Below are 17,922 nucleotides of genomic sequence, written 5' to 3'. Positions count from 1 at the left end.
GGGTCCTCCCTTCCCCTTACCGGTGCGCTGCTCAGGGCCAGGGGCCCGCTCCTGACGGCCGAGGCGTAAGGCCTCGCCTCCGGCCCGCGTGGTGGGCACCCGCGGCCGGCATGGACTTGAGCGCGATGCTCCAACAGGCCCCGGCCGACCGTCGGGGCATTCCGGTCGGCCGGGCGCCGCAAATTTTGGCCCAGGCTTCGCGGCCTGCCGGGCCGGAACTCCGGCGCTCCTTCCCGGGCCCCTGACTCTTCCGGCCTGCGGTGTGGGCACCCGCGGCCGGCATGGGGCATTCCGGTCGGCCGGGGGCTCCGCAAATTTCGGGCCCAGGCTTCGCGGCCTGCCGGGCCGGAACTCCGGCGCTCCTTCCCGGGCCCCTGACTCTTCCGGCCCGCAGGGTGGGCACCCGCGGCCGGTATGTACATGCGCCTCTCCGGCTCAGGTTCCGGCCGGTACCTCGGATACTGTGCGGCCATATGCATGACCCCCTTCCGTAGGCGGAATGCTGCACTCTCTCTGGATTCGCTGCCGGCCATATGCATGACCTCCTTCCATAGGCGGTATGCTGCACTCTCACTGGATTCGCTGCCGGCTTTGGGTATGCCTCCTTCCCTCAGGCGGCATACATACACTCTCACTGACTGGGGTTGTTCTCTCGCCGGTAAGTTCCTGGCCATGTGCATGACCCCCTTCCATGGCGGGGTGCTTGCACTCTCACTGGATCCGCTGCCGGCCATATGCATGACCTCCTTCCATAGGCGGTATGCTGCACTCTCACTGGATTTGCTGCCGGCCATGGGCATGCCTCCTTTCCTCAGGCGGCATACATACTCTCACACTGACTGTGGTTGTTCTCTCGCCAGTACGTTGCTGGCCATATGCATGACCCCCATCCATGGCGGGGTGCTTGCACTCTCTCACTGGATGCGATGCTGGCCATGTGCATGACCCCCTCTTTCTGGGCAGCATACTGCACTCTCACCGGATACGTTGCTGGCCATGAGCATGGCCCTCTAACATGGGTGGAATGCTTGCATTCCCATTGGATACGGTGCTGGCCTTGTGCATGACCACCCCTCATTCCATGGGCGGAATTTTGCACGCTCACGAGACTCACAGCTGTCCTTGTATATGCTGTGCTGGACTCATACATGTCCCCCTTCATTGGCGGGGTAGTTGCACTCTCACGAAATTCGGTGTTGGGTGGATTATTGCACAATCACTTAATGCTAGGATAACCCTGTGCATGTCCCCCTTTTCACTAGGTGGACCTCCTGCGTTCCTGCTGGATACTGTGCGGCCATGTGCATGGCCCCCTTCTGGGCGGAATATGGTATGTCCTACTTCTCTGAAGTTGGTACTGGCCTTGGGCATCACCCCCTTTTGGGGCGGGCCTTTGCACTCTTGCCGACTGCTGTGTTTGCCAGGTACATTTCCCCCCTTTTTGGGCGTACTGCTTGCGTTCCATCGCATGCCGTACTAGTCTTGTGCATAACTCCCTTTCAGGCTGCACTTTGCACTTCCGTAGATACTGTGGGACTCTGTGGCTGGCCCCCTTTGCTGAGTGACTATTTTGCAGTGAGCGGACGTTCTTGTGCGCTCTGTGCGTTGTTTGGGCCGTGTATGCCTTTTTCCTCCCGTAGGTGGGTTGGCCTTCTCACTGCTTACGGGGCTGCTCGTACGTATGCCTCCCTTCCTCCTCCGACATACTTGTTTCTCTTGGGATACAATGCTTGCCGCAAGCCTTGCACTCTTCTCTGAAGAGATTATTCTGTCCACCTGACCCCGACGGGCTCTACTTGCTCTCTACTGCACCGAGCTAGGTGGTACTCATTCTCGGGTTTGGATTGTATATTGCGGTTCCGTTGTGATGGTATCCACCATGTTCGTTGGCCCTTCCACCTGGGGAGTGTTCGTGGTTCCTAGATGCGTACCCATTCGTCCTCCTGCGGCATTGCTTCCCTGCGCAAGCGGTCACATGGACGAGAGTGCTGTCTGCAGCGCCCCTCGAATTCTACGTTGGCTCTGGTGGGACTACGGTTCCTCGCCTACTACCATTTCCTCCTCTTCGGATGCAGTGTGGTATGAGTCCTTCCTATTGGCGCCCTCTGCGCTTCAGTTCTGCTCTGCTACCAGGTTCGGGCCACTATTTTCGGGAAGGTCACCCAACTTCTCTTGGCTGCTCGATTATCCAGGTCCGGGGGACCTCCACTTTGGGTTCTTCAGGGTATTCGCCTTCTGCGAGGCGGTGAGCCGGGCGTCTCACAGAGTAGCGGGTGTTCTGCTTTTGAGCTGTCCTACTATGACTTCCCTCTTGCCCACTCCTCCTTTCGGTTGGAGGGTGTTATGCCGGCCTCTGTCTCAACTGCTTTTTCTCGCCGGCCCTGTTTTGGCTCCTGCTCGGGGCATATCTCTCCGATGTGGCTTCTCCCCCGGCCAGGCTTCAGAGGCTGTTCCTTCACTGCCCTCCCCTCTGGGGAGAGCATGGTTGTTCACTTGGATGGTTCCAGTGTTCCTTGTGGCCTCGTACCGTCTTCCTTAGTTCACATTGGCTGTACTAGCTGTGTGCCTATTTACCGGGTCTACCGCGTTCCGTCCTCCCGCTGGGTGCAGATTGTGTTTTCCATTCTCGGTAACTTGGGAGGACTACCCTTCGGTCAAGATTTTCCTTAGATCTCCCACACTGGGACTGTAGAACCCCTTCCTGTGGTGGCAACATCGACATGGACTTTAGCCTGTCTTGTCCTGGCATCTGTCGGATGCTAGGCGGACCCTTTCGATTCCTCCCGTCTGTCCTTCTGCTCCCCCACTCCGGGGGGATACGGGACGACGTTGCTCGGGACCAGTTTTGCCGACTCTTCTGCCCGTGTTACTGGTCTGCGCCTGATCACATTGGGTTTTCTCCCGCTTGCCCAGGCGATTCCAGCGGGCACGCTAGTGTTCGCTCCCGGCCATGCTTCGTCCAGTATCTATTGTCGGACTTAGAGTTTTTACCTGGGGTTCTGTGCGAAGCTGGGACATTCCCCCACTCTGCCTTTCTCTCCCCATGGTTCTGTCTTTCTCCAGTCCGGCCTGGACCTGGGACTGGGACTTAGTTCCTTAAAGTGTCTAGTGTCTGCGTTGTCCATTCTCTTCCAGAGTTCCCTGGCCCCTCTTGGGCCTGTCAAGACCTTCTTCCACGGAGTGGCTCTTTGGTTCCTCTGTACCGTCCCCCGGTACCGCCCTGGGAACTACATACTGTGCTCTCGGCGCTCCAAGCTTTCCCTTGGAGCCTTTACAGAAGGTCTCCACTCCTTCTGTCCTGTACGGTTGTGTTTCTGTAGCCATCGGGTCTCTCAGACGGGTATCTGAATGGCGGCCCTTCTTGTTCCGAGCTTTCTGTTCTCCATCCCGTCCCTTCCTTCCTTCTGAAGGTGGTATCTGCCTTTCATCTCAAAGAGGCTATCGTCCTCCCCTTCCCACCCCCGGGAACGGACACTTCACCGATTGGACGTTGTTTGGGCCTTGCAGTTTTACTTGGAGATCTCAGACTCTTGTCGACGCTCGGTCTCTTGTGGTTCCAGGAGGTCCGCGCAAAGGTTTGACGGCCTCCAGGATGGCTTTCCTCCGCTTCATCAGAATGGCTATTGCTGAGGTTACAGCACCAAGGGCAGGGTTCCGCCTTTGGTGTCACCATTCATTTCACCCTAGCGGTCGGTGCCTCCTGTGCCGGGGGGCATTGGGCTTCGGCCGTGCAATTGTGCAAGGCGGCCACCGGTCTTCCTTGCACGCCTTACCAAGTTCTACAGGGTGCATACTCGGGCTTCGGCGGATGCTGCCTTGGGCCGCCTGGGTTTGCAGGCGGCGGTTCCTTGATGCCTTCGGGTGCTTTGCCTTAGAGCTGTGGTCCCCCCCCTCTTGGACTGCTCTCGGACGTCCCAAGGTCTTCTGTGTCCCCCAAGGAAAATGGGCGAGAAAACGAGATTTTTGTATAACTTACCAGTAAAATCTTTCTCGCTCTTCCTTGGGGGACACAGCACCCACTTATTCATTGTTTTTTTTCTACACGGTTTCCGGTTTGGTTTACCCTGTTGGGTAGTTGGCTTGTTGGTTCCACTTGTTGGACATTGCCTTTTCTCACTACTTGGACACGCAACTGGCAGTCTCTCTCTCCAGGCTGAGGGTAGAGCTGTTGGAGGAGGGGCTTAACAGTTTTCACTTAGTGTCACGCCTCCTAGGGAGCTGAGCTATACCCAAGGTCTTCTATGTCCCCCAAGGAAGAGCGAGAAAGAGATTTTACTGGTATGTTATACAAAAATCTCGTTTTAATATACTTTATTAATAAATTTTCTTTTTTTACTACACTTTTTCCTACCCAAAGCGCACAATTCACTGTGCACTTTAAACTCAGTTCCCTGTTCACCGCTGACAGCTCAGCGGTGTACAAAGTACGGAGTGCACATTTTATGAATGGGGCCGCAGCAGGGCTGTGTAGGGGCAGGAGCGCATATTGCTGCCCCTGCCCTCCAGAGGATTGCTAACTCTTGGCATAGCACATGGGTACCCTGTACCCATGTGCTATGCCAGGATTAGCTGAACGGGCTCCTGCCTGTGCCTGCTCTACTAAGCTATGAGCCGACATGCAGTTTGCTTAGCTTAGCGGAGCAGGCAGAAACAGGAGCCGGCTCAGCTTATCCTGGCATAGTACATTGGTACAGGGTACCCATGTGCTATGCCAAGAGTTAGTAATCCTCCGGAGGGCAGGAGCAGCAATATGCGCTCCTGTTGCGGCCCCATTCATAAAATGTGTGCTTCGTACACCGCTGGGTTGTCAGCGGTGAACCGGGAACTGAGTTTTAAGCGGACAGTGAATAGTGCGCTTTGGGTAGGGAAAAGTGTAGAAAAATAGAAAATTGATTAATAAAGTATATTAAAGAGTTTTATTAGGGCATTAGGGACAACTTATTAAAAGTTTATTTAAAGGTTTAGTTACTCTTTAAACTATTGATTTTGGTCAAAGAAAGAATGAGCACACCCTGCAGGCACATGCTACTTTCATTAACGTAAGCTTCAGTACTAACCATGGAGATGCCAGCGCCAACAGGGTTAAAAAATTTCTTTTGTCCAAAATAGCACACTATACATGCACAAAATTTGGCATAGAAGAGTGGAGACTTCTCCAGGCAATTCGTTTCAGACAGATTGTGCAGTGCAGTGAATGGAGAGGTGGTCTTAACAAAACCAAATCTGCTGTAAAATGCTAAATCTAAGGTTCCACTGGTTTGTAGTTTGAAGGCCATCCATTGAAATCAGTCAGGTGCAAAAATCCCGTACTTAGCAATTCACTTTCCATGTCGACGCGGTATGACTTGCAGGTTGATCACAGTCAGCTGGTAGAGCGCGCTCTGATCACCGAGGCCTTGGCCGATGTGAGTGTTGGCGGAGAAGCAAAAGAAGGTGGAGAAGACGGGAAGGCCTCTGGACGTACTCCCCAAAAAGAAAAGTCTGGAAATGAGAAGGCTGAGCACTTTCCGTCTAGAAGAGGAAGAGGTATGTGAACAATTTCTAATAAGCAAAATCAGTTTAAAGGTTACTTAAAGGTTACTTTTAACCCTTTTCAATGACAGGGGTTTTTGGCTTCATTCATTTTTCCATCACATTATACACTGCTCATTTCTAGAGGTTATGACCACCCTGCAATCCAGCAGCAGTGGTCGTGCTTGCCCACTATAGGAAAAAGCACTGGCCTCTATGGTGCCAGGATCGTGGGAGCATGCATAGGCTAGCGCTCTTTCCTATAGTGTGCAAGCACGACCACCACTTCTGCAGCGCAGGGTGATCGAAATAGTGTAACGTGATGGAAAAATTAATCCAGCCAGCAACGGAGGCAATATGGACAATCACAATACATTAGTAAGTTCTCTACATGATAAATGCCATTTGCTGAAGTGAGACAACCCCTTTAAGTCTTTTTTGCAGCCAGCCAGCTTTATTGCCTCAGTAATGAAAGTGGCTCACATGTCAGATACCTAGTGTCAGCTGTCTCTAAACTTAAACAGACCGTCTACATGACTACGATTTGCTTGAACCTGTATATAAAAAGTTATATCTATTACTTAACCTTACTCAACGCAATCGTTTCTCCTGTGCAGCCAATCGCATGAATCCTGTGGGTGATGGATCCTGCAGGGGTCAGATGGGAAGCGGCGGGGATGGTGAGAGATGGGGAACGGATAGAGGGCCAGAGGGCAGCATTAATGAGCAGATCGCTGTGGTGCTAATGCGGTTACAAGAAGATATGCAGAACGTGCTGCAGAGGCTGCAAACCCTGGAGGCCCTTACTGCTTCTCAGGTAACAGATTGCTCTGTGTATGTGTCTTGTGGAAATTCTGACTATCATGTCTGACATCTGCTGGCATCAAATTTGCTTAGGAAAGCTAATTTGAATGTCTTTCCCAGAAACGCAGAGGGGCATCGGCTGGCCTACTATACCGTGCAAACGTACTTCGCATACTAGGCACTCGCCATAATGAGAAAGAGTCCCCCTCAGACAATGCATATATATTGTCGAGAAACAGAATTTAGTGTACTGGTCTCTTTCCTTTACAATTTGCGCTGGAACCAAGTAAAAAAAAAAAAAAAAAAATCAAGGAACACTAACCAAATCTTCAACGCTTTACTCCTCCTGCTTGCTACAGTCCTGGTGTATCCATGGTGTGGATTGGCGTCCCAGCATTCCTGTCTCTAGATGCATATTATTCTGTATTTTTTGCTATTAAAAGCCTGGGGATCTAGAACTGCGCTTCCATTCACAGGATCTTGATTGGAGAAGATTTTTTAGGTGACATCTTTTATTTATTTTTTAGGCAAGATCAATGCTTCTGGAATCCAATCGCCATCAGTCGGCTAACAAGGTAAAATAAGACGTAACCTCTGTTGGGCAGTCAGTGCCATTACTTCATCTGTAACCATACAAAACCATTCAGGTCTAGTTTAGTAGAATCGGTGCCTTTACTAATATGGGGTCAATTACCATATTTTTTGACAAAGTGAGGCGAAAATGATAGTGCGTCTTATAGGGCGAATACAGGGGGAAGGAAAAAAAATAATGGCCGGCGTTTTGCATGTGGCCGGTACATCGCAGGCTGTTCTGCTTAAGGACAGCAGCCTGAGATGTACCGGACATCGATCCTGGCGTGTACGGTACCTGCTGAGGAAGAGCCCGGCGCTTCTATGTGGCATGGATAAGGGGACAGCCTGGCCGGCAGCGCTCCTGCCCATTTGCAGCATTGAGGATGTGGGCGGGGCGCTGCTCGGCACACTTCATTTTCACTTCGGCCGTACAGTGAAGAAGGGAGGGAGCCCCTCCCTCCTATGATGCACCCGGAACTGCCCCAATGAAAACAGCGGGTTCTGAAGCTGCCTGCGCCACTGCCGCCAATGAATGAGCCGATAATTATAGGAGGAGGAAGGACGGGTAGGGAATAAACTGATGCGCCGTCTGAGCTTGTGAGTGTAACGAACAGCAGCAGCAGCCTACCCTCCTGACTGTCCTGTCCTCAAGTATCAGCCCGGGCCCCAGCCCCACAGTGTGCACTGCACTCAGCAGCACCCAGCAGGTATCACCCCCCAGTACAAGAGTGATTAGACTGCCTGAAAATAAAGACAGGCAAAAACCTATGTACCAGGCAGCCAGCAAGATTGGGGTTAATGTGACTCATTAACCCCACCTTTTGTTCAAAATATTTTCTTTCCTATTTTCACCCTTTAAAACTTAGGTGCGTCTTATGGGCAGGTGCGTCTTTCTAGGGCAAAAAATACGGTAATTGCAATGTATCCTGGGAGATGCAGGTGCTTGATGAGATGCTGCGCACCCACCTACATAAGGGCAAGCAGGTCCTCCATATAACGGGAGTAAAAAAACAGGCGTAGAAAATAGTAAATGAGATAAGCCTGCCAGCCTGTCCCCTTCCCCACCCACTTATTTAGACCTGGCGTGAGCGGGAAAAAGTTTCAGATATTAGACGTATTTCAGGATGATAAATGACTCTCTATGTAATCATTAAAAACACTATTTTGTTTTTTTTCTTAGAAACCATCTTGGTGGCCCTTTGAGATTTCATCAGGCACACTGGTGTTTGCAGTCATCTGGCCATTTATTGCCCATTGGTTAATACATCTGTACCTACAAAGGAAACGGAGGTACGTTTTAAAGTAGATTTACACGAGCCAATAATCGGGCAGATTATCGGAAACGACCATTCCTGCGAACTCTCTTTCCCGACAATCTGCCCGTGTTAACGTGCTGCTGATGACCCGATGAACAAGAGAAATGCTCGTTCATCGGGTGATCCTGTCGTTGGTGCAGGCAACACGAATCAACGTTCCTGGGCAGCACATCGGGCTGTCTAAGCAGTGATCTGCCGCCCAGAAACAATGATTCTGTAAGGGGGCGAGGCATCGCTATAGAGATCTCTCGTCCTCTTACTGTGAAAAAGATCGCTGCATGTAAATGCAGTCGTCTCCTTCACTGAGCGAGCAGCCGAGTATCGGGAAGGAAAGCTTCCTTCCTGACAATCGGCAACCCCATCGGCCTGTCTAAACCCAATCCATTTGAATGGGCAGAATGTATAACCCTGAGCATAAACTAGTGACATGAGCCAAGACAGTGACGTAACTAGAACAGACTGGGCCCCACAGCAAGTTTTTGAAAGCCTGATAGAGGTGGTTGGTCAATGATCACACAACCATGGAGGTGCACCCTTTATTTTGGGTTGTTAAACAGGGTATACATTGAGGCAGGGTCAAATTAATAGTGGGTGGCATCTCCCTTACAGTGATACAGATGGTGGATATCCTCCTGTAGTATGTCATTTTAAGCTCTGCATGGGAAATCAGTCTCCCATCTAGTCCCAGATGGACCATTCTCGATGGATCAGGCGATCAAGCTGGCTAAGGTTGCTGCTCTTTGCCCTAAGGAGCATGTTGTGTAGCATGGGCTGTGTGTGGGTGTTATCTTGTTGGAACACTACATCTCCTCACTGAGTCAAGGGAATAGGACTGGTTCCACGTTGTCCTAGACACAGGACTGGTGCAAGGATTTTTGCCACCCTAGGCAAAAGCTTATTTTGCTACCCCCCTTGACTCCACCTATTGACCACACCCTTTGACCTGCCCCTTTTTTGTCGCCCACCTATTTATACAGACTGTACCCTTCATTGTGGTAAGGCCACGTTTTCTCCCTCCAGCTACATACCGTCACATCCACAGATCCCCACAAGTGTCACATCCACAGATCCCCTCCGCGCCCAGCGCCGCCTCCTAGCTAATTTATTCACTTCACTTGCCGCTGAGGTAAATGCAGAGAAGCGCCGTAATCTCGCCCGGGCCGTGCGGACTACTGGCAGAGGCATCGTCGAGCGAGGTGTGCTGGAAGACGGCGCATGCGCACTTCGCTCGATGATGCCTCTGCCAGTAGTCCGCACGGCCCTGGCGCAGTCTACTGTATCTAGTGCGCCTGTGCGAGATTACGGCGCTTCTCTGTATTTACCTCAGCGGCAAGTGAAGTGAATAAATTAGCTAGGAGGCGGCGCTGCGGGCCGGATAAAAAGGTCCTAATGCTAAGCCTGGCCAGAGCGGCGCCGGCGATCCCAGCAAGAGTGCGCTCTACGCGGTGGCGTACTTTGCTTATGGGTGGCGCCGGCCCTGCCTAGACATAGCAAATGCTGGTCAATGCAAATACCAGACAGATGTGGGCATGGTAGCTAATGGCACCCCACACCATGACACACATGATGCTTAGTATGGAAACACACAGGACAAACAGCAGGTGTCATGATGTGGGGCGCCATTAGCTACCATAGCTGTTTCCATCTGGTATTCGTAGAGGGAACATTGACAAGCCATAGGTATGGCCACGACATCTTGGTACCAGTCCTATTGCCTTTTTGACTCATGAGATGTGATGTTCAACCAAGATAACGCCCATCCACACACTGTCCACATTACATAAGCTCTTAAGGGCAACCAGCAGCTCCCCTGCCCAGCTTGATCTCCAGAGCTTTCCCCCCACCAAGAATGTCTGGGACTGGATGGGGCAACTGATCTCCCATATACCTCAGCCAACAAGTACCTTGTCTGAACTATGGGTCTATGTTGAAAGAGCTTGAAATTACATACTACAAGAGGATATCCAGCATCTGTAGCACCGTTACCATGCCAGAGTGGCCGCCTATATCACAGCAAGAAGAGATGCCACCCAGTATTAAAGAGGCTCTGTTAGCATGATTAAACCAGACATACTGCCTGGCAGGGCTCATCATGCTGATTAAAATAATACATTTATTTTGTCTACTAAACAGCTGCAGAGATATGAGCTATTTTATTCATATTCAAATGACCAAGTTGGAGCACCAGGAGGCAGGGTTGAATCCTTTGAGCACTGCTTTGTAACAGCCCCTGTGCTCTGCACACTACCCCCTCCCCTTGATTGAAAAGTATCGGCATGATGAGCCTTACCAGCCAGCATGTCTGATTTAATAGGGTTAATCTTGGTGACAGAGCATCTTTAATGTGACCCTGCCCCAACATACACCAAAATAAAAGGGCAACATCTTGGGTGTGATTATTGGCCAAGCACCACTAGCAGTTTATACTTGGTCAATCACATTACATTTTCCAGTAGTTCTTTTTCCGGTAGTGTACATTACATGTGATATGGCCATGCATAAGGTGTTATGAAAAAGGAATATGACAGCCCATTATACATGGAATAATTCTGTGCTTGTATGTTCCTCTCCTTGTCTCTAGGAAGCCCACTTGAACATTCAGTCAGAAGCAACTCTGGTTCAGAACAGCTACTCTGGACGTCCTCTAATTGTCCCACTGGAGATGGCAGTGGCCGGGAGTTCCTCCTCTTTTTTTGCTCTAGTAAATTACTTGCACTACATGAATGATACCAGAATAAGGACTAATTTTACTAAGGCTTGAATACGAGAAATATATACTAAGCTGGCAGTAGTATTAATGTCTTCTTTTATCACATCTGAATTCAGTTGAAAACTAAATTATTTTTAAACTTCTCAAAAGCATGTTGTAGATAAAGTATATACGGTACTTCTGAGGGTACAGGGTAGGCAGGCAAAAATCATGATTTACATGAAATCGGACTGTGATGGATAATGTGAAACTTGGATTTCTCTCCTGTAATATTTACTTTAGTAATAAAATCTATATAAAACGTGGAGTGCCTGATCAGCTTTTCTTAAAGTTACAGCATTGCACCAGTGATGGCTAACCTCCGGCACCAGCTGTGGTGAAACTACGACTCCCAGCATGCTCTAGTCATTTCTATGGAGTTCTGAGAACAGCAAAGCAAGTTTACATCTTGGGAGTTGTAGTTTTACCACAGCTGGAGTTCCGGAGGTTAGCCATCACAGACCTAGTGCAACATTAGGGTTCATATTTAACAGCAACCACATTCCATTTTCTCGCTTGATTCATTGGGGGACACAGACCATGGGTATAGCTGCTTGCTGCCACTAGGAGGCGACACTAGGCTGAAAACTGTTAGCTTCTCCCCTGCCAGCTATACCCCCTCCGGCCAGGAGAGATCCCTCAGTTTTTAGCTTAGTGTCGTAGGAGGCAGACCCTGGCTGTTTATTTTAATTTTTTTCTTAATTTGTTATTTTTTTATTTTTCCTTTTTAGGTTGGGGGTCCAGGGCTACTAAGAGCTCTGCATCCCCGGGGGAGGGGGCTGACCGGTGACACTTATTCCACCGCTCTGCCCCCCACAAGAAGACAAAGTGGACCAGGAGGGCTTGTCCTTCCTGCTCCCCCCAGCCATGGGGCCACCTGTTTCTGCCCTTCAACCCGGTCCCTGTCACTTGTGCCAGGGACTGAAGAGGTGGCTATGCTGGTACATGTTAGAAGGGTGAAGAACACAGATAAAGGCAGGTGAGTATGTCTGTCTGTGTTCACCAAGGGGCTGGACTCTCTACTCTAGTGGGTGGCTATGAGGGGACCTGTCTGCACAGCGACGTCGGCACGGGAGTTGCGCGGGTTAACTCCGCATGTGCGGCGGTCTTTTCCTCACGGCCTCAGCGAATCGCCGGCGCCGCGTTTACCGCCCCCCGCTGCAGGAGTCTGATACGGATCTTACCGCCGCCCTCCCCTTCCTATCCTGGGGCGGGGGGGGCGTGGTTTCGCGCCGTTGGGCTTTTCTTCCGCCGGACGCCTGGAGGTGGGTGGAGCCTTCTTTTCCTGCCGCGCTTCCCTGCTCTCTATCCGGAAGTACCCGGCCGTGCATGCGGTTTCCCAGCCTGAGGGGATATCTCGGCGGCTCAACACTGTCCAGCTCGCCGCAGACCAACCTCAACCCGCTGCATCCTGCTCCTGTGGACACATCCAGCAAGGGTTAACTCTGCTCCATTTCGGTAGGACCAGCGCTGCTCCCCTCCTCTGTACCCTCTCTGGCTCCATGACTCCTGTCATGTCGGACCCAGCGGATCCCGCGCCCCAGGTCCTCGGTAGGGCTACCCATTATGCCTGCACTTCATGTAATGTGAAGTTGCCTAGGGGTCAGACGAACCCCCTCTGTGCCTCATGCCAGGCCACCCAGAGCGTGCCGCCTCAGTCGCAGCTCACTGATGTGCACCCTTCTGCTGGAAGTATGGAATCGGAATGGGCCAAATCCCTGTCCCGGGCGGTGACTGACCTATCCAAGATCTCCCAATCCACCCTTTCCTTAATGGGTCGCTTGGTGGAGACGTCGTTACCTGTGCAACCTGCTCTCTCTCAGGGCGAACCATCCAGGAGCAGACACCCCAGCAAGCGTCACAGGCAGGAACGCCTCTCCTCCTCGGATGCATCGCCTTCGCCTCCTCCCCCCGGTTCGCTGTCCAAGGCATGCTCGTTGGTTGGGGACCCTTCGTCCGAAGTGGAACTCGCAGAGTCGGATACGGATCTGGATCCGGACCGCTCGTCCCAGATGGCTGCCTTAGTGGACAGTCTGGTATCGGCAATCCGGGACACCTTCCAACTTCAAGAGGAGGACCTCGCCTCCAGTCACCAGGGAGTTTCTTTCCTGCGTACCAAGCAGACTCCCAAATCTTTTCCGGTCCACGACGACTTTTCCGTTCTCACCACTAAAGCATGGGAACAGCCAGGTTCACGTTTCCTGATCCCCAAGCGGCTGGATCTTCTCTATTCGTTACCCCCGGATTGGGTGGGTAAGTGGTCTTCCCCCTCCAAAGGTGGACCCGCCGGTGGCTCGCCTGGCCAAGAATACCACTATTCCGGTTGCGGATGGCTCCTCTCTGCAGGACCCGGTGGACCGACGGGTTGAATCGCTTGCAAAGTCGGTCTTTTCCGCCACCGGTTCGGCACTCCGTCCCATTTTTGCTTTGGTGTGGGTGGCTAAGGCGGTTTCTGAATGGACCCTGCGCTTACATCAGGACTTGGACCTTTCCCGCACAGAACTCCAGGCTCTGGCGGTCCAAATATCCCAGGCGGGGAAGTACCTTTGTGAGGCGGCTCTGGACGCGGACTCCATGGTCGCGCGGTCCTCCGCCTTTGCCGTCCCCATTCGGCGGGAACTCTGGCTAAAGGCCTGGCAGGCCGATTCTTCTTCCAAGCGCTCCCTTCTATCTCTTCCTTTCGCTGGCTCTCGTCTCTTTGGGCCCAAACTTGACGAAATAATTTGAGGCCACGGGTGGCAAAAGCACCCATCTTCCGCAGCCCAAACCCAAGCGTTCTTCTCGACCGCGTCCTTCCGCGCAACGCCAGTCCTTTCGCCGCTTCACGGGCACCCGCCTGGCAGCTTTCTCGACCGCGAGGCAGCCCACCCAGGAACAAAGGCGGAAGCCTTCGTTCAAGCCACAGCCTGCCTGGCGTTCCCGAGCGCAGCCTCAGCGCTCTTCCTCTGGCAAGCAGTCCCCGGCATGAAGGTGCGCCCCCACCTTCCTGGGTGGGGGGTCGGCTCCTTCATTTTCAGGAGGTTTGGCAGGCCCACATCTCAGACGCCTGGGCGCTCGAGGTGGTCACTTCGGGCTACAAGTTGGAGTTCAAATCCATGCCTCCAAACCGTTTTTTTTTTTGGTCCGTCCCCCCAGGGAGTGGTCTCGGGCGGGGGCCTTCTTTCAGGCGGTTCACGATCTGCTGGTCAGGGGAGTTATCTCCCCGATTCCGGTTTTTACTCCAACCTCTTCATTGTGCCCAAGAAGGAGGGAGCCCGGTGTTGGACCTCAAGTTGGTAAATCGTTACCTTCAAGTGCGCCGTTTTCACATGGAGTCTCTTCGCTCCGTGATAGCTTCCTTGGCGCAAGGGGAATGTCTGACTTCCGTGGATATCCAGGACGCCTACCTACACTCAGACCACTACCAGTTCGTTGCCCTGCCGTTCGGTCTGGCGACTGCGCTGAGGGTGTTTACCAAGGTGCTCGCTCCGCTTATGGGCCTTCTTCGCTCCAGAGGCATCACCTTGCTTCCGTACCTGGACGACATTCTCATCAAAGCGTCGTCGTCCTGGCAGTGCGAGGAGAGTCTGCAGATCACCTTGGACGCTCTTGCCCGCTTTGGGTGGATAGTGAACCTTCGGAAGTCCTCCCTGGTCCCGTCCACTCGGATTTGGTTCCTCGGTATGATTCTGGACTCCGGGGCAGCCTGGGTGCTTCTTCCAGCGGACAAGGGGAAGGACCTTGGCAGCGCACAGTCTCCATCCGGGCTTGTATGCTGGTGTTGGGTCTTATGGTGGCCTCGTTCGAGGCGGTGCCATTCGCTTAATTTCACACCCGGTCATTTCAGCGAGCGATCCTCTCGGCCTGGGACAAGTCCCAGGAGTCCTTGGATCGTCGGTTTTCCCTTCCTCAACAGGTTCGGACAGTTCACCTGGAGGTGGGGAGGTCCTGCCTTCCGATCAGGTGGACGGTTATTACGACCGACTCCAGTCTTCAGGGTTGGGGAGGAGTCTTCGGCACTCGGAGAGTCCAGTGCGTATGGTCTCCGTCGGAATCCAGACTGTCCATCAATGTCTTGGAGCTTCGTGCGATTTTCCTCCCACTGCGCCATTGGTCTCCCCTCCTGCGGGGCCTGCATGTCCGGGTCCAGTCGGACAATGCCACGGCTGTGGCGTATGTCAACCATCAGGGGGGACTCGCAGCTCGACCGTCATGTCGGAAGCGGCAAGGATCCTCAGGTGGGCGGAGGCCCATGTTCCCGGCGTTGTCAATTGGTTGGCAGACTTCCTGAGCCGGACGAAGATAGACCCGGGGGAATGGTCTCTCCATCCGGAAGTATTTGACGTCCTCTGTCGCTGGGGACGGCCGGACTTGGATCTGATGGCCTCCCGCCTCATTCACAAGCTTCCGTGCTACTTCGCCCGCGCAAGGGATCCTGCAGCTTGCGGGGTGGACGCTCTCGTGGCGCCGTGGGACGGGTTCACGTTCCTTTATGTCTTTCCGCCATTGTCCCTCCTGCCTCGGATTCTCCGCAGGATCAAGTAGGAGGGCTTTCAGAACCTGCTGATCGCGCCAAGCCGAGCATGGTATTCGGATCTTGTCCTCCTACTAGGGGACGCTGCGTACCCGCTTCCTCTCAGACCCGATCTTCTGTCGCAAGGGCTTGTGTTCCACCCGAGTTTAGATACTCTACGTTTGACGGCGTGGCTCTTGAACCCTTCCTTTTAAAGCAGCCGGGTTTTTCCGATGCGGTGGTTCGGACGCTCATTCGGGCCACGAAACCTACCTCTTCCAGGATCTATTATAGAACCTGGAAGTCCTTCCTTCGGTTCTGTGAAGAGCAGGACCTGTCTCCCAGATCCTTCTCCCTGGCCTTCTTTCAGTCTGGACTGGAACTGGGCATGGCGCTCAGCTCCTTGAAGGGCCAGGTGTCGGCCCTTTCTATTTTCTTTTAACGATCCTTGGCGGGATTGGGTCCTGTTAAGACCTTCCTTCAGGGCGTTGCGCACACCGCTCTGCCCTCCCCTCCCCCGCTACATCCGTGGGACCTCAACTTGGTATTGGGGGTTCTTCAAGCTTCCCCCTTCGAACCCCTGCGGGAGGCTTCCCTCCGCCTGCTGTCCTGGAAGGTGGCCATCACATCCATACGAAGAGTTTCAGAGCTGGCAGCTCTGTCAGGCCGTGAACCATTCCTAGTCTTTCATCAGGACAAGGTGGTCCTTCGTCCGGTACATTCCTTCTTACCCAAGGTAGTGTTGGCTTTTCACGTCAATGAGGACATTTTGCCCTGGCCTCTCCCATCCGAGAGAGGTGTCATTACACCGTTTGAATGTGGTGCGGGCTCTGCGGATTTACCTTTCGGCCATGACCCCCTTTCGGCGCATGGACGCCTTGTTCGTCCTTCCTGAGGGTTCTAGGTAGGGATTGGCAGCTTCAAATGTGACGATCTCCCGGTGGATTCGCTCCACTTTTTTTGAATGTTACCGCGTTCGGGACAGGATGCCCCCTCCGGGGATCACGGCCCACTCTACCAGGGCACTTGGGTCCTCATGCGCTCACTTCCACCAGGCGTCGGCGGTTCAGTTGTGTAAAGCTGCGACCTGGTCTTCCCTCCACACTTTTACGAAGTTTTACAGGGTTCACACTCCCGCTTCTGCGGACGCCGCTCTGGGCCGCCTGGTCTTGCAGGCCGCAGTGTGATAACTGTCACGAGGTTCTCTACCTTCTTCACTCTGTTTTGTGTTCCTTCCCCAGGGACTGCTTTGGGACTTCCCATGGTCTGTGTCCCCCAATGATATGTGAGAAAATGAGATTTTGTGAAACACACCTGAAAAATCTGTTTCTCACTTGATTCATTGGGGGACACAGCACTCACCCCATTTGGGTCCGTTGACCGTGGAGTTTGTTCATGTGGTAATATCCTTCTGCTTTTGCACAAACTGAGGGCTGTCTCCTGGCCGGAGGGGTATGAGCTAACAGTATTTAGCCTAGTGTCGCCTCCTAGTGGCAGCAAGCAGCTATACCCATGGTCTGTCTCCCCCAATGAATCAAGCGAGAAACAGATTTTACAGGTGAGTTTCACAAAATCTCGTTTTTCCCAACAAGGTTTACAAAATGAAAGCGTACCTGAAATGATAGATAAAAATTTAACATATGACCTTCATGGAGCATTTTTTTATTTACCGATAGGAAGTGGTTCTCATTATCTGCCATGTTACAGTGGAGATGCAGTCCAGTTCTGGTCCTGTTAGGCTCACATAACACTTCTGCCCTCTTGTTACATCACTCTTATACAGCAGAGAGACTGTCAGCCTGAATCAGTGCTAATGCTGCTGTAATTAAAGGACATTAATTACATTAGCAAGTATTTTCCATCTGCAGAGTCAAATAGATTCTCATTTCCTGTTTTGATAAGATATCCAAATAAAAAAGGGGTTGTTCAGACTTAGAACAGAAATAGCACCATTTGTGTCTTGTATTGCACCAAAGCTCAGTGGTTAGCACTGGTGCATTGCAGCGCTGGGATCCTAGGTTCGAATCCAACATCTGCATGGAGTTTTTATGTTCTTCCTGTGTTCACATGGGTTTCCTCTCACACCCTAATGACATACTGATAGGAAACTAAGATTATGAGGAAGGAGGGGGGGGACGGACAGTAAGTGATGATAAGGTTTGTAAAGTGCTGCAGAATGTTTGAGGGGGAAAAAAAAAAGTTCCCGTTTTCTTCAACTCTGTTCCTGCAGCTAACTTCAGAAGGGAAGAAGTACAGGACTACAAGAAGTCTACTCTACAGGAACCTACTAAGCTGTAAGAAAATGTGTGTGTTACATCAGTAATATAGACAAACATACAAGTACAAAATGCAGATCTGAATGCAGCCTAAAGAGCATGAGGAGGTGGTCCTTAACATGCTACAATACCCAAGAGGTTCTAAGACAGTGAATATGCAGGATTGAGTTATGGTGCCAGGATATGAAACGGCTTTCGTTA

At 52.2% G+C, this 17,922-nt stretch overlaps 1 protein-coding gene across 2 annotated transcripts in view; it reads left to right on the top strand.

The window, feature by feature from the left end:
* The window catches only part of ACBD5 (acyl-CoA binding domain containing 5), a 48,010-nt gene extending 36,789 nt beyond the window's left edge, over nucleotides 1-11,221 (top strand). For both annotated transcript variants that reach the window (XM_040434377.1, XM_040434375.1), the window contains 5 exons: nucleotides 5,352-5,526; nucleotides 6,129-6,328; nucleotides 6,843-6,890; nucleotides 8,069-8,178; nucleotides 10,786-11,221. In XM_040434377.1, coding sequence (XP_040290311.1) covers nucleotides 5,352-5,526; nucleotides 6,129-6,328; nucleotides 6,843-6,890; nucleotides 8,069-8,178; nucleotides 10,786-10,798 — 546 coding nt within the window. In that variant the 3' untranslated portion in view covers nucleotides 10,799-11,221. The remainder of the gene's footprint in view (nucleotides 1-5,351; nucleotides 5,527-6,128; nucleotides 6,329-6,842; nucleotides 6,891-8,068; nucleotides 8,179-10,785) is intronic.
* Nucleotides 11,222-17,922: the final 6,701 nt, after the last annotated feature.

The sequence above is a fragment of the Bufo bufo genome, chromosome 5, assembly GCF_905171765.1.
Source record: "Bufo bufo chromosome 5, aBufBuf1.1, whole genome shotgun sequence".
Lineage (NCBI taxonomy): Eukaryota > Metazoa > Chordata > Amphibia > Anura > Bufonidae > Bufo > Bufo bufo.
This window is presented reverse-complemented; position numbering and strand designations above follow the sequence as displayed.